This window comes from Corella eumyota, chromosome 1 (assembly GCF_963082875.1).
Source record: "Corella eumyota chromosome 1, kaCorEumy4.1, whole genome shotgun sequence".
NCBI classification, from domain to species: domain Eukaryota; kingdom Metazoa; phylum Chordata; class Ascidiacea; order Phlebobranchia; family Corellidae; genus Corella; species Corella eumyota.
The window spans coordinates 7,129,893-7,146,136 of NC_137490.1; the positions used below are offsets into that span (position 1 = coordinate 7,129,893).

Below are 16,244 nucleotides of genomic sequence, written 5' to 3' on the forward strand. Positions count from 1 at the left end.
TTATACCTTCTTATCTTATTAAAAATTTACAATCTTTACATCTACTACCTTAATTCTATGCAAAAACATTTAAATAACATAACAAAAAAGTTATCAATGAAGATTTTTATTTGCAACTATTCACAAATTAAAATACACTTGTTCAATAAACAAAAAGTGTTTAATCCAATCATATATATTCTACAAACAATTAGAAGAAAACAACATTAGGTATTATAAGAGATTCGAAGGTGGTTGTAATGTATATAATCATGTTTAAAAAGCAAATTTTCGAGCAATTTAAAAAACTGTTAAAAATTAAAGGTTTAAATTAAATAAGTTTAATAGATTTGAGGATATAGGTTCAGTAATTACAATAATGATTTAGCTATTTAGTACATGATAGTGTTAATGCCTATGGTAAATAAAGAGCAACTTATCCAGCATAAATTCGGAATTAATGGTTGATTTACTTATTTATGGATTTAAAATAAAGCACACAAAAGAAATAACATAAGCAATTAAAAAGATGTGACCATACACATAGCAGCATTTCGACAATTAGAGATATATATATTTTTATAACCAGTCGCTTAAATCTATAATATTTTAACACGATATATGGGCTTATATATTAGTATAAAATATATACTGGATTTTGCAGTGAAAACAAAAGCAGAGCTAAGAATGAAAAACAAAACAACAAACAAACGATTGCATTGCAATGCCAAATCGTGCTTAATGCAGCTAAACAAGTTACTTATACTAATAAAGCAAAAGGTTTTGTATCACAGCAAATTTTAACTTGACCTAAATTTTGATTTCAAATTAACTTAAAAGCATGAAATATTAAAAAAACTGCATTTTAATGAAAGTATGTCAGTTGATGAGTAATATTTTGTTAACATTTTGGTCCTTTAACATAGGAATGTACAGTAAAATAATTGACAAAAAAAATAAGACATTAGTGTTTCTATACATGCTATTATTGTTTAGATAAGATAATATACAAATTATTTTTTATATAGAGAAAATTGGTAGTTAGAAAAATATACAAAGTAAATTATAAAGCTATACTTGGAAATCTTGGAAAATACCAATGAGCTGTTATTATTATGCCACAGGTATGTACAAAATACAGCATAGACTGTTGATGATTTATAAAGAGGTTATTTGACACAGAAAATGTACTTTTCAAAGATAGCGCGGCGGTCCCGCATATTTCTCCGTTGACGTAAAAAAATAAGAAGAAAAAGACAGCTAAAATATGATAACAACAACACATCTAAATCCAACACAAGTTTGTTACGCAACCCAAGCTCGTTCTTTCATCTTATTTTTTATCATTTCTATATTTCCATCAACATCTGGTTATTAATTTCCTTTCTCAAACAAACGATCGAACGATAAAATCTTTTCGCGAAAAATGTGAAACAAAAGTGGTAGGATGACGTCATCGATAGGTGGCAGTGTCGGAAGGCGAAAAAAGGCAGCTACGCCGAGTTGGTGCTTATCAAAATAAACGATGAAAAATCTCGAATACGAATAAAAAACGGACGCGACTCGTCCAGTTGGGCAGTGACCGAGCAAACGTCAATAGGGCAGTGGAAATTTTCATTTAAAAAAGGTATAAAATATTGGGCAGTATAGGGCACGTGGCAGTTCTTTAAGGCACCGATTACAATGTCGATATACAAAAAGTTCGCATAAAAAACTATATGGTGGCAAATTATCAAAAATTTTGGCACAGTAGCATCACAAAAATAACTGTATGATTGGTATAGGTATTTACCTGGTATAAGTATTTTACCCTTGTTTAAAATAACGTGGCTTATACATTCTAAGCGGCCACGTGGGTTAATCTGGAAAACGCTCAAAATCATAAAAGCTTTTAAACGAAATCTACGTGAATACCCAAATATAAACACGCACACAAATAAAAAAAAGTAAGTGGTAAAAAAAGAAGTTCAATATATCTCTGGAGTGAAGTGTAAGATCTTTTTGTACAAATATATTAGGAAATATTTCGCGGCCTGCTTCTTTTCCTTGTGATGAAAATCATAAAAATTCCCGAAAAAGGCAATCGAAATACCGGTCTGATCCGGTATTTTAACGGCTCGAAGTATGGCAATATACATGTACACTGTGGCTTTTTGCGTTCCAATGGCTTTAAAGTTGGTAACATTTTGATTGAGGTTGTTTTTAGCATTTCGATGGCTTAAAATCATAAAATGTCGGCTAAAGACGTTTTAACCCAAGCCAAGGCTGTAGATAGCAAACCATGGCTCAAAAATTTTGGGACTCGGGCTAAAATACCATGTCGACATCGGTGGGTGTGTTGTCCTCCTGTCGGCATTCGGTGGTGGGGCCCCCGGAGTTGACCCCGTTTCCACAATGCTGACCCCCACCGACATGGTCAGCGTGCTTGTTTGGGTGATTTGGTGAATAGTTTGTGGCCAGCGTCGATTCGACTTGCTCTAAACATTCCCGCAAAATATCCTAAAAAATGAATAAATTATAAAAAAATGAAATAACAATATTTTCAGTTAAATTTAATTTTTAGCCCACCCATTTGAACACAAGAAAACAAAATCTAATTAAAGTTACCACACTATAAAATTTATCTATGATATTTCACCATGAATGTTGGTAGATAAATTGTAGTAGAGGTTTTGTACGTCACTCAGCGAAAACAAGTTATACAAAACATTACCGGGCAAACAAGAACATACCAGTTATTCGAACGCCGATTAAAAATTTAAAAAAATCACAAAAATAGTCAAAAACTTTCCGTAAAACAATTTGTTTTTAAACAAGCTCAAGGCCTGTGGATACAAACTTTAACTGTGGGTAAAGAGATTAAACAATAACTTGTGTTAAGTTGAACGGCGTGTTTGCTTAGCGCACTTACACACGGGCGAAGGGCTTCGTGAAAATCTAGTTTGTTAGTTTGTATGGTCGGCAGGTTACGCAATATGGCCTCGACATAAAGCACCGTAATTGATATCCTTTAATTGGAAAATTTTAATTGCAAAATTCGACAGCGATTCGAAACACGCCGGGCTTAGTCCTTTTATTCGCAAATAACCTTAATGAATAGAACCGGCGTTTTACTAATAATAGCTCTTTAATTATGTGGTTTATGCAAATAATTATTGGTTTGGACAATGTCGCCGAACATGAACTAACCGCAACTTTAATCTTACAGTAATACAAAAGCCCTTCAAACCCTTCGTATTTTATGACACAAGAGTCAGTAAAAATAATCAATCAGTCAGTAAAAATAACTTGCTTTTTATTGAAATTCCAGCGAGCACAAAAGCAAACAGGTTTAAAGCTCGAATACACAAACTGAACCGCGCTGTAGCTCTCCAATAAAACGCTGACTTTTACAACCTCCGGTATTTTAAGACTCTGGCATTTAATCAGCAGGTACGCTGTAACACTTGAGAAAAGTCGCAAACTCGAGGTTAATTCCCCTTTAAACCAAACACCCCAGAGTGGCGCTGTGTTGACTTTGAAATATGGACGTGACTAGACCGCCACATTGAGCAGTATGAATGCGCAACTTAGAAAACAACGCACACGAACAAAAATGATTAATTAAGCGAGTTCAAGGCATGTTGAAATTGTCGTCGAGTGGCTAAGAGATCAAAGATTGGAGATTATTATAGGCTGATCGATACCTAATACAAAAACCAAAGTTTAATAACAACACACGCGTTGCTGTTGTGCGCTGGTTTATTGTATCAACCTTCGGCAAAGCCGGGATGAGAGAGGGTGCTCAACAGTGGGAACAGCACTCTGGCCGCGAAGCATTCCACTCCAGGAGAGTGTTTCCTCTTGGACTGCGCGTTCAAAGGGTGAACGTTCATTCGCGGGCCCCACTTCACGTGCCTGTGCACTCGATCTCGGGCGCTTTGAATACCTGCGGCTGACGCAGCATTCACACAATGGGCCTAATTAGAGCAAAAAACGGCGCTCGTCAAATAAGACCGAAGAAGAACGCTAGGACTGGACGAGCGAGTGATGCTTGTTCAACCAAGAATGATCGATGTGTAGCCTAAAGTATGTTGGCACATGAGCTTTTCCTTGTTAAAATCTCGTCGAATTAAGAGAGTTTAATTGTTGTCAGCAAACCAGGGCTTTCAAGCTCGCCAACAATGGAATGTCGCGCATACGATTGCACTTCTGCAGAGCACCATCGCCAAAAAAATTCGCCAGTATTATCCGAGGCCTTATTTTGATACTGCACGAAATCGCATAATTGTCTCCACACCGCATTTCTCACGGCCTCGGTCTGAAAGTTTGAACTTTAATTATGTCGTCGCTATGTGCGGGCTTTTTGTCGAGAATAATGACAATGGAGTCTGTTCTACAGACACGCGAGAATCCGACTCGTCTTAAATGACCGAACAGACAAGACATCAAACCGTCGCTGCCCCTGACATTGAGCCAAAATCCGCTATAGGCCAGCGGCGGATAAAGTATGATTTCTTGCTTTACACGTTATACCGAGTCTAACTTTGAAGAGCCGAACGGGCATCTCTTTAACGAAAAAGGAACTCACTTCGCACGGCTAAATGCTAAAGTGCACCATAGGCGGTTGCTAGCTTCGGGCCAAAATACGTGCGTTTCATAATCTCAAAATATGATGCGTTTCGGATGCGCGTCGCCGCTCAGGTTCATGAATTTCGATATACCATCGCTCATTAACACATGAAAAGGGAAGTAAAAGCGATTCAACTTGATTTCAATACATATGCATACCAACTTGATCATTAAATTAGCCTACTATAAAGTACAGGCTTAGAGAACAGTCTGGCAATTCGACTGGTCCTTACACAGTGTCTTGACTGACGTGGTTTATCGTCTCGAGATTTGGTTGAGCGGTTGAAAAATCATTCTAAGAATTCGATCGATTTAAAGCACTTGTGATCGCTCGGTTTTAATTCGTTTAATTCGAGATGAATTTCGTTCAATTACGTGTTTTCTGCGTGAGAGGACCAACACGATAAAGAAAAGGCTTAAAGTAAACGAGTAACCTTCGCACTTGGGTCTTTCGATATTCGATCCCTCCCCGCGAATACCTCGCATTTTTGACATTCAGCCACTTGCAGGTCTTCCTTGAAAAAGGCGCTGGCCTTTTCACCCCGCAACGCCAGTTCGACTGCCTTAATTGTGTGACGTCATAGTTAAAAATGTAAACAATAAAGAAAACATAACAGTGATGACGTAAGTTATCTGTAAACGAGCTTATAAGATTAGTTGAGTAATATAGGCACCTTATCTCTTTAAAATTTGCACGTGATTAAACGGAAACACAATTATATAACAAGTACACTTATCGCATAGAATTCAGCGTCATTCCATCCGACGTGACGTCATTGCGCTAGCCGTGACGTAATTAAATTTGCTGGGTATAAATATTGTTCCGCGTGTTAAAATAGAAGTTTACGTCAGCGGTGGGTTTAAAAATAAGGGAAGACATTTTTCCCGAAGTAATTCTAAGCAAAAATAAACTTATCGGAAACCTCCCAATTATTTACACTACGGTGTATACACACACCCACCATAACAGATGCCTGGGCTCAGAGGCCCAAATTATTTTGATAGCGGATTCATGAAAGCAAAGTAAGAGGAAAACGAGATGCTCGTTAAACCGTGGTGGAACATTTTCTTAACCTAGCCTGACCCACTTTTTTGCTTGTTTAGGCAACAACGGCAACTTTGCTCTTTTGATTTCTCGTTTTAGAATGGTCGGTAAGGGCAAAGCATGTTTGTTTGTTCCTAAATGTAACTAGTTTATGCCCTTTACCACATGCGACCAACAGATCCCCAACAATCGGTTAATTATTACTGCAGGAAATTTCGCCAATAATGGCGCTGTTTGTTCTTTTTGACGAATCGAAATCGAGCGGAAATTGTGCCCAGAGATGAAGAGTAAGTTCAACATAAAGTCACACTCAGGAAATGAAGCGTAATGCTTTACGACCTCTGGTAAGCCTAAAACACCAGCATATCCATCTCTAACGAACACGTGAACAGACAAAACCATACCGCTACAGGTGCAGCAATGACGCTTTGCTGAAATCTCTTTCCCACAAGAAATATAACTACAAGAAATACAAAGAGCAAGCATACGAGTATAGACAAGAGCGTGGTTTAAATATTTTTCAGTTGCCGGACCGTAGACAGCACTCAACTTGACTTCGCCGCGCACTCGTTAGAAAGAAAACGGATCTGAAGCAATGATTCTAACGCTTACACTTTAATACCCAGCGCCTCTTAGTTCACACACATACCAAGTATTATCCGCCGTGTTATTAAGGAAATATGAAAATGGGCCAAAGTATCGTAGAGATTATTCTCTAATAAAGAGAAACTGAGGGATCAGAGCCGCGGAACTGAAAAACCCAACAATTGTAATAAAAAAGATCTGTGTGGAATGTACAATGACGTAACGCCTATATCGGCAGTGGCATTTATGCTGATAAAACACTAGGGTCGCCATTGTTGTTAAAAGCCCTAGAATGTGAAAAGGCCGATTTTGAAACAAACACAAACACACGTATAGAGCTGCTTCAGCGCTGCTGTATATACGATAATAACGATGTATAGTCGAATTAAACACCGCGTTCTTTGAATTCTTCTCGCCAAAGCCTTAAAAACCGTCAACCGCGGCAATTATCGACGATTATCTGTTAAATCGAAATGAATCAAAAATAAACACAGAAAAGATACAGCACCGAGCCGCTTAACTGTAACAAGTGAGGTAATATAATATATATCTCACGAGACAGCCACGTCATAACCTTTGATATGCGCATTATATCACATTAAAGCTTGAAGTTAAGATAGCTATGTACTCACTGCGAGCGTGGGCGGGCCGCAATTGAAAATGATAAAGAAACGTCACACGACTGAAGTTATACATTTTTCCCGGAAGCGGTAAAGAGCAGATGACGTAACGGTGCTTTTACGGGTCAAACTTCTTAATATCAAAACCGTAAAATTCGGAAATCGTGTAAGTTTAAAGTAGAGTCCAAAATTCGCGAATTGTTTTGAAACTTATTTTGACAATACCAAAAATTTGTTTCGACGCGTACTTGATTTTGCACAAAGAGTTCGCATTCACTCATGACCAAAAATGACGAAAAAATAACAGAACACAGAGAAAATTATTAGTTTTAATAACAATTTCGTTACCGACGTAATCTGGGCCCAGCTTTGAAAATTTAGACAAAGCTCGAAAATGAAAAACAAAATTATAATTATAGAAAAGGTGGTTTGTAGGTGTGTCTGTATAGCATACTTGAGGGCAGAAGCTATTCACATATAACCATAAACCGAATATAATTGATCGTTGGTAATGGAACGTTCACATATCGACTGACAATTAATTTGCATTATTGGTATACCGGCGTTTCTTCCTCTCATGTACGTGAAATTGACTGTGAAATCGAGTTGATTAAGCACATCAACACATCCGATAGGTTCAAATCGATCACGTGACCGCAATTCTTTCGTCCGCGTTATATTGTTTAATCGTTAAGTTAGTATTTTGTCAAAGTTGCGGGGTTTACGTAATTCCTATTTATTCGACCGGCTTTTAGGCCTAAAAGCAATAGCCAACAGTAACCTTACACCGTCATTAACACTGTTAAAAGCCTTTGCCGGTAATTAAAGGCCAGTTTTCTCGTCCATTTGTATTGTCAACCGGGATTTCTAAATTCCGTGTGAATGATAAAAAGTGATTCGATCACAAAAAAGATGTTGAAAGAAGTGTTGAAAACATTTTGTCCGCCTATAAATTAATGGCATTCTAGTCGAAAAAATATGCCAAACTAATCCAAGTTTTCATTGTCCCAACACAAAATATTATCTTCACAAAGAAAGGCGGAGGACGGAAGAATGGGCGAACTGCACAATAAGTTCGGGAAACAATAACTTTGGCACTCCCGAGTATTTTGAGGGCATGCTGTATAGTCGTTTGCTTCGCGCTAAAGCACACGACAATAGGCGTATGTGATAAAGGTGGATCTCACATAAAAAGCAAACAAATGAGCTGAAAAGACCAAAAAGAACGGTTGGCATGGGCGCTCGTTCGTTTAAGAGAACAAACAAATCCAACAACCTAACGGAGCCTCCAAATTTTGAGATTTACTTAAGCAAAGCCGATCAGATTCGTGCGAAAAAAGTTGGCCTGCACGCTGAACGGCGTTTACAGACAGCTTCGCACCTGAATAACCCGGGCTGTAATCACATAACGATGCTGTGCATACGTCATTTACCGCTGAACGAACGCTAGCTATGTTTCCGTCTGTGTGAGCTAATCGCCATTGGGCGAGAGTATACTGTTAAGTCCCACGAAATGTAACCGCACGGAGCATTTAAATTGGCTTAAAAATTCATCCGGTGTGCCTTACAGCGCATGGCCTATCATCGAAAGAAGCATTTTAAGCTGGCCAAACGCAAACGAAACAGTGATGTCAATCGGAAAAGGTTATCGTTCCACTTAAACACAAACCACGTCGTTCGAATTATGATTTTAGGCCGCGTCACGTGACTCCACCCACATTCCAAACATTCTCGAGTGTTTTTATCTTCCAAGTGTCGGATGTTTGTTTCTGGCCGCCCACGAGAATGTGTTAATGTTTTAACGTGACTAATCCCGCTTGTTTGCTTACCGGCTACGGGGTTTCCCGTGTTCTAAAGCCTTGTTTTATCGAACGACCTAACTGCCATCAACCTTCAAGATTGGTTAAGAATTATCGCAACAATCATTAACTGTACCCTGACCACACGCCATGACAGTCACACATATATGCGGTTTCGCCAGCGGCGGATCAGGCCCTGTCGCGATTGTTTCTGTTAACTAGGCGTTATTTTTTCAAGAGCATAAAAGGCCCGGTAAGGAAGAAATTAAATCAACGTGTCAGATGACACCGCGCGCGGTTTCAGTTGTGGCTCGTATATAAACATCCCCGATCGATTCCTGGTGTTTAAAAGAGGTTATCGTTTGATCTGGCGCTTGTTAACGAAAGCAGGAATTACGAGCGAATCAGGTCGCCCTAATGAATAGCTCAAATAAAGTCTACGGTGCTGCTAAAATGTCGGGTCGGTGTTCGCGACAAAAAGACCACTTCGACAAAGTCAATAAATGACCTAGGTAGGAAACGGTTGACAAGTCAAGGTATTTACATGCCAAAGCGTTTTCGCTTGTGCGCAGTGACCCGTGACCGTTGCCCCACGCACGAATGAAATACGTCATGCGGTCTTCTCGCTTCTTTGCCCGGGTTAAATCGCGCGCACACCTTAGCTAGCTTACGGCATACGTGGACACAACTTATTACGTGGGTGGAGTTAACGTACTGGAAAATGTTGTTTTTTTGAGGGTGAGGGGGTTACGGTACACAAATAAAATTCCTTAAAATCCTTTTAACCTTTTTCGAGCTATTTTTCATTTTTCGCATTTCGCCTTACCGAATTGCGTGGTTTTGCAAAATAAATGACGTCATTTCGAAAAAAAATTAAACTTTTATTTCGTCGAGTTAGAGAATGGCGTTAAAGAATATAACCGAGATTCGACACTTTTTTATTCCTTCTCTTTGTAAATAAAACGATTAAATTTCAATTTCATTCATAAAATCGACTTCCAAAACAGCCGCTTTTATTCGAGCAGCCGAATTGCGGGGCTCGAATTAACTGAAAGAGCCAATTAAAAGTTATTGTGGCTCGATTTGTGTAAAAAGAAGCCGAAACGCAGCACCTCTATGGAAGTCATTAGCGATGTTATAAATAGATTTAGACAAACAAAGATTGGTCAATAACGCTGAACTGTAAACAAAACTAAAATGAGGCTAAACCAGTAGAAATCCGAAAAAACGCTTACACGAAAGCTATTTTCTCTAACTTAAATATTCAATCGAAGTTAAATATTTATGAATGATTAAGAAAAAAAAAATTTTTTTACCGAGTCAACGGCGGTTATTTCATGTAGTCTTGTTAAAAGATGATGTTTCGAAGGGAACACTATTTGTGCGTTTGGCAGTCCGGAAACAGCCGCTCCGACGCTGCCAGCAGCAATCGTGGAAGGGGTATAAACCGAAAATTTGTGATCTGAAAAAAAAAATCATTAAAGTTTTTTGCAAAATATAACTTTAATATTTTTTTAAATAAAAACGAGAATATATTTAAATTAAATTCTGCCAACTTCAATAAAACGTTTTTTATAAAACAAAATCAAATTTTTGAATTTTTTTTTTTACTTATAGCAGACAACGGAAAAAGTTTTTAGTTTCTATTGCCCGATACGCTAAAACTTAAAATGAATAACCCCAGATTTATCAAAAAGCAGATGGTCGATGGGAAACAGTATTGCACTGGCGGTATGCGGGATTTATTTACTTTTCGAAATGGCAAAGTTAAAGGTAAACATTCGAAAACAAGACCAGTGTATTTATCTCGCAAGTAGGCTGCACTTTTCTAAATTTTAAAGCAACTTAAACCTATAAAAAATATTGTTTTAAACAAGGCATTCACTCTATACAGCTTTTAATACAACATAACTATTTCTTTTACTGTTACATGAAATCGTTTCTTTTAAAATGGAATTAGTAATTGGGTATCAATTTTCTATCTCTAATCGCATTTTGTAAACTATTTGGGGCGCGCATTCATTAGGGCACCCAAAAATGTTTAATGTACGAGCTCGTTATATAAGAAAAAAAGCGTTTCGCGGGGCCTTCTATCATATCAGCGCACACAAGAATTTTCATTTGAACACGTAGAAAGAGCATGCCGAGATTTCGGTTCTAGCTATTTTTGACATTGCCAAAAAGCACACGCCCCGGGGAAATAAGTAATGCATGTGTAGTTGTGTTGGTTGATAAGTTGTGTGTATACTGAGCTGCCAATGAATTCGAATAATGTCAACATGCTTATCTACACGCATTCCGCTCTCGAAACGCCAGGATTCGAATTTCGACTCTTCCGAGAAGAAATAACAAACTTCGCGAATTATTTCTCAAAAACGTTATTTATTAGCCGACGTGTTTGCCCATCATAAAGATAGTTAGGCAAGGTTTTTATTAAATAACGGCAGTGAATCATTATCAAGAAATTAAACAATGTGGCATGTTTATTAAAACACTGGGAACGACTTAATATGCACTCAGAGCCACTTTGACAAGTTATCATCACATATTTGCATATAAGGATGCTTTAAGAGCGTCGTTGGTGTTACCCTATACGCGGAAAAAGTTCTCTTGATTAGTTCCACGAAGCGAGACAACTGTTTTGCCAATATCTTCGAAACCCACACTTCAACACACATGATATTGATAACTGTTGGCGTATTTTCCAAGACGCTGTTGTTGGCTTTTTTCGGGTAGCGTGTCTGAGCCGTATTAGTGCGTTAAGCAGTAGAGACGCTAATTTACCGCGTAAAAAGGATATCCCGTAATTCGAGCCCCGATTAAACAACAGTCGTGTATAACGCGGCTCCGAAATAGACTGCCACCCTTGCTGTATACGCCATACATGCATTTGCACACACGCACATGAACAATTAACGATAATCAAGCTCAGGCACGCTGGGGATTGTGCAACTATGAATAATTGCCAAGGTGACTTCCCTGTTGCGCGAATGACACTATTTATCAATTACACTAAACGTCAGGATTTCTGACGTAACTAGCGGGGAAATTTCTGACGTAACTAGGTTATTTTAATAGAGGCAATCCGGCAAAAAAGGGGAAAAAATTTGCAAAATGAAAATCTACCTTATGCAATATAAGTACAAACATACATTTTTCTATAAGCCCACAAATTACCTTAAAGTTGCTTTAAACTAAGTTTAACACTCTATAAAAATGTTTACTTTTTTAATTACCTGTACAACAAAGATGTATTAAAATGTTGGCATGCTTTCGAGCTACCGATGACGTCACTTCGTCCAGCCTCAGGTTGTACAGGATCTGGTCGACAAAATCGATTGGGGTGATGGCCAATACGTCCCACTTTAATTGCATTAAAAGCAAAAGTTCAAAATGCTAAAAATAAATGCAGAATATACGTCACGACTCGAAAAAAAAATTAGTCAAAGAATTCTTATAGGTTTAAAATAATGGTTTACAAAATACAATACGTTGTTTAATCGCAAAACGGATACACATGCCTTTTAGAACAAGTTGTTAATTCGATGGCACAAAATAAATTAAAATTTCAGGGTTTAATTTGATAAAATATCAGCGATACGCAACGCCCAACTCGAATAGAATTGATCTAATTATGCGAAGACCAAATTAAAGACTTCCTCGAGTTTAAACACATCTAAATATAATATCCCGCAATTTGAACACCAATAAATGACGCCCGGCGGTCGAGAAAACAGCTTTTCAGCTATTTGTCGCCTTGATGTGACGTAGCAAGAAGCCGGTATCGCGTGGAAACCAATCAGTTGCCAACTTTTCAATTTTTCATTACGAAAACAACAGAAAGAACTTCTGCTTTTGCATCAAACAGAGTTATCGCAAGGGCTTTCGTTTTAGCTTCTAACTTTCGACTGGGCATGCCTGCAACTCGATACATAGCCGAAACGCACTGTCGGTTAGCTACGCGTTCCTACACAGGTTTTTCTCGGCTAAACTTTTAATCAGACCACACAGCATCCACTACCCGCCGTTGGAGATTAAATCCCCTGCAACATGGAATGTGCGACCCTTTGCTTATTTGTAACGGATTAAGCGGCACCCCATTTCGTCCGTAGGCAACCTTATCGGAAAGAGTTTAACTTTAACAAAGTCGCCGAACAGTAATTGACGTCACGGCGAATTACGTGTGTGCGTCTTTTGTCGAAATCGCGTCGAGAAATTTCCGAAACATTTGCTGGTTACGCGACTGCTCCGCCTTTTAAACCACTGGCTGCTCATAAAACGGGTTATAAATCGCTTGGAGATACCGAAGAAAATGCCAGGAATGTAAACGTTCCGCGAGAAAGCGATGGTATCGGTTCTTGCTTCGCGATTAGTATTCAGGATAAGTTACGTGCAAGGCAAAAAAAATTCGAAGTTGAATCTTTATTTCTAAAAACACTACAAAGTTTATTGCAACGTTTATACGTGAAAAAAGAGCTTTTTAAGCAAGTAAATTGTATCGCTTTCTAAAATGCATCCCCCTTTATACCACAACGACGTCACGCTTAGGACAGACCTCCGTGCGAGTCTTGAAGGAATTTCTCTGCCTTTGATTAAGAATGGAAGTCCGCCGATTGAAAAATATCCAGCCGTGACACGAATAATAAGAGAGATGGCACGGCCTCGAGAGGCGCGTTTATATAATGCCTTTCTCAGCCTATATCAAGCGGTGACGTCACCGGGCAAAAGTGAACGAGGAATGTAGCCAGACTCGATGCGACCCCGATATACTTCACTAACAATGGCGCTTAAACAAACCAGCATTTTCGAGCTGGCCCAGTTTTTGCGAGCACTGAAAGATAGGCGAAGGGAAGTCCCGAGATAACCGAAAGACAAAAAATCGAGAAAATTAACAGGCGTGTTGAAACGGCGATAGAATTAACCCGATTCTCACCAAAAGTTCTTCTTGTCGCACGGAGTGATCGGTATAAATAACTAACTTTTCGGTCGTGAGAGGTAGAGTTTCTTTCACCTGATAAGAAAGAAGTTAAGGTTAGGCACCAGGCCTTTGTAATTTGAGGGTAATTAATTACAACAATTGCAACTCCAAAACAATTTTAACACGCAATAAAACACAAAAAAAATCACTCCTATACGGTTTGTTGTATCTGCTATTCATTTTTATTACGTCATTTTAAACATTACGTCACCTAAAAACAATGACGTCACTCACCTTTGAAGCAACCAGCATACAGGCCGAACTGAGGGACTGGAGTTGGGTGCGACGAATGGGTTGCACGCTCAAAAACCGGTCGAGGTAGTTCATTGAAAGCGGAAAAACGTCCTCTTCGCATCTCTGCTCGTCGCATACCTGGAAAACACAACAATTCGGTTTAACAACCACCAAACTAAACTTATGTAAATTTCAAATATGCGCAAAAAATCCCATTAGTCAGAAACTAGATCCGTTTTCAAGAAACCGCAAATGTTTTATGCTAAAATCGACATCTACGGGCATTAGTATTTGTGTTATTTAATTTTCTCTCTTTGAAGTTATTTCCAGTTATTTTTATGAATGAAATCTGGCTTGGAATTTCGCTTAAAGAGATCTAACTGGCTTACTTCAGACCGGAAATTATTCAATTGGTTACTTATTAACCACGGTTTGCGTTTATCTGGGTTAAGTAGAGCATTTGGACTCTGCTACGTTGTTAGGCGGCCTACCTGACATAACATGTTAGAACCTAATCCATTAAACGCAAATTTGCAAAGTCACTTGAGGCATGTTTGGCAAATTAACACTAAAGATTAAAGCCTGTTCAATCAGGAGTACGAAATCCGAAAATAGTAGACATCAATATTTATTTTTAAAACCCCTAATAATTTATTAATCGAAAGAAACTCTGGCAAATGTTGGACTACAATCACATATCTTGTATACATGATAAATTGCCGCGTGTGCTCATAAAATATAAATGATTTAAACGCACCTGCATCATCCAGGTAGAAACGATTTTTCTCATGTAGGGCTGAACATCGGGTTGTACACATTCGAAATAACTTGTAGATACGAGATATCTGTCTTCCAATTCCAGCAAATTGCTTAAAACACGTGGGTCCTGTAGCAAAGCTGGGTCTCGTTTTGCTCGAATAACACGCTCCAGCATACAGGTTTCGGGACAGGCAAGATTCATGTTTAAATTTCGTAAACGTTCGAGTCGTTGGATTTCAATAAAAGTCCGTCAAACGTAAAAAGGGGCAAAAAAACACGCGCGCTAAGTTTGTTGTAGAATTAAAATTTTCTAAACTTGTTCTAGGATGACTTTTGAGACTCCATCATATCCCCATTCGCTCAAAATGCGCTGGGAGTCGGAAACGGCGGATAATGCAAAATAAAACCTTTTAAACTTTGATTAATTTGAACAAGTGATTTATAACGTCATAGTACGGTTACAGACCTAAATGACATTAACCTGCGAAAAAAAGGCATGAAAGTTAAGCTTGCGTTTTAATGCTTTGCAATTACCCGGTGCAGTAATTAAGAGATTTATTCGAGAGCTATTTGCCTGGGAGATGCACGGCTGGCATGTTCCTGTGGCAAGTTTACATCAGTTTGACGAAATATGCGAGCATATAATAGTGTCTAGACGTGTCTTATCTCGACACGGAAGGGGCGAAGCGATGTTACCAAGCTTGCACTGTTTAAATTTAGCAAAACTGGGCTACGAAAAAACCATCGATGGCGACGATACATTAAAATTCGAAAGGTGTTACCAGATCGCAGCAACGGAGTGACAATTGACACGAACAACAAAGCGGAAGAGATAACGAATTGCTAAAAGGAAGGGAAATTAAATTTTTAGGCCATTCACTGGTGGCCAAAAAAGTGTAAGTAATCCCCAAAGCGGTTGGGTTTCATGATTTAGCTTTTATCTAAGTTTTATTTAAGCTATAACGCGTATTTGGAGCACATCAATTTGAAACTGTTGCAAAATACCGCAGTGTATTGTGGGAACTTCATCAAAAAATTTAATAAATAAGCCATGCGGCCACCATTTTAATGTGATAATAAAACACTTATTTTGTCAGACTACATTTGAAATAAATTTTTAATGACAAAATGCACCTGCATGATGGTATAATAAATGGCATTGTTTAAAAATATAATTTATGCTATTACATTCCATTTAGTATTATTCTCTATCTAACAGCCTGTACGTTTGCAATATTTAAATTATTACTTTTACATAAAGAACTACATACAGCAAAACACTGACTGACAAAAGACATTTGACATAAAAACATAATTAGAGGTAGTGAACAAAAACTAACAATACCAGTAATTGGGATTAACAGCAAACACGCAGTTACCAACACGCTGGGTCTTTGTTAAGTTAATTTGCGATGCGACCTGATTCTATTGTTTTTTCCATAAAATGTTAATTGACCAAAAATTACTAAACCTGACAAGATAATCGATTAATACAACAACATTCTTATGTATTTATTATATAAAAGATTCTGTTAATGGCGATTTTTGCTTAAACGGATAAACGGCATATAACGCCCGAGGTATGCTTAAAAAAACAATATGAGCGTTTTTAACATTTTTTTGCTGTCATGCTA

General features: G+C 38.1%; 1 protein-coding gene across 1 annotated transcript; it reads right to left on the minus strand.

Moving 5' to 3' along the window:
* Window positions 1-117: 117 nt before the first annotated feature.
* Window positions 118-15,128, minus strand: LOC145755823 (G1/S-specific cyclin-D2-like). Its single transcript, XM_082572066.1, has 6 exons — window positions 14,609-15,128; window positions 13,852-13,989; window positions 13,573-13,650; window positions 11,876-12,035; window positions 9,956-10,101; window positions 118-2,478 (listed from the first exon to the last, which is right to left on the minus strand). Exons 1-6 carry the CDS (start codon window positions 14,810-14,812, stop codon window positions 2,287-2,289), a joined length of 918 nt encoding a protein of 305 aa, XP_082428192.1. The 5' UTR covers window positions 14,813-15,128; the 3' UTR covers window positions 118-2,286.
* Between the last annotated feature and the right edge of the window lie 1,116 nt (window positions 15,129-16,244).

Excerpts from the sequence above, each read along its gene's own strand:
- LOC145755823 (XM_082572066.1), bottom strand. The coding sequence starts at position 14,812 with ATGAATCTTGCCTGTCCCGAAACCTGTATGCTGGAGCGTGTTATTCGA. Across the intron at positions 12,036-13,572 it reads TGCGACAAGAAGAACTTTTG|CATTTTGAACTTTTGCTTTT; the intron begins GTGAGAATCGGG and ends ATTTATTTTTAG. Across the intron at positions 2,479-9,955 it reads AAATAACCGCCGTTGACTCG|GATATTTTGCGGGAATGTTT; the intron begins GTAAAAAAATTT and ends TTCATTTTTTAG.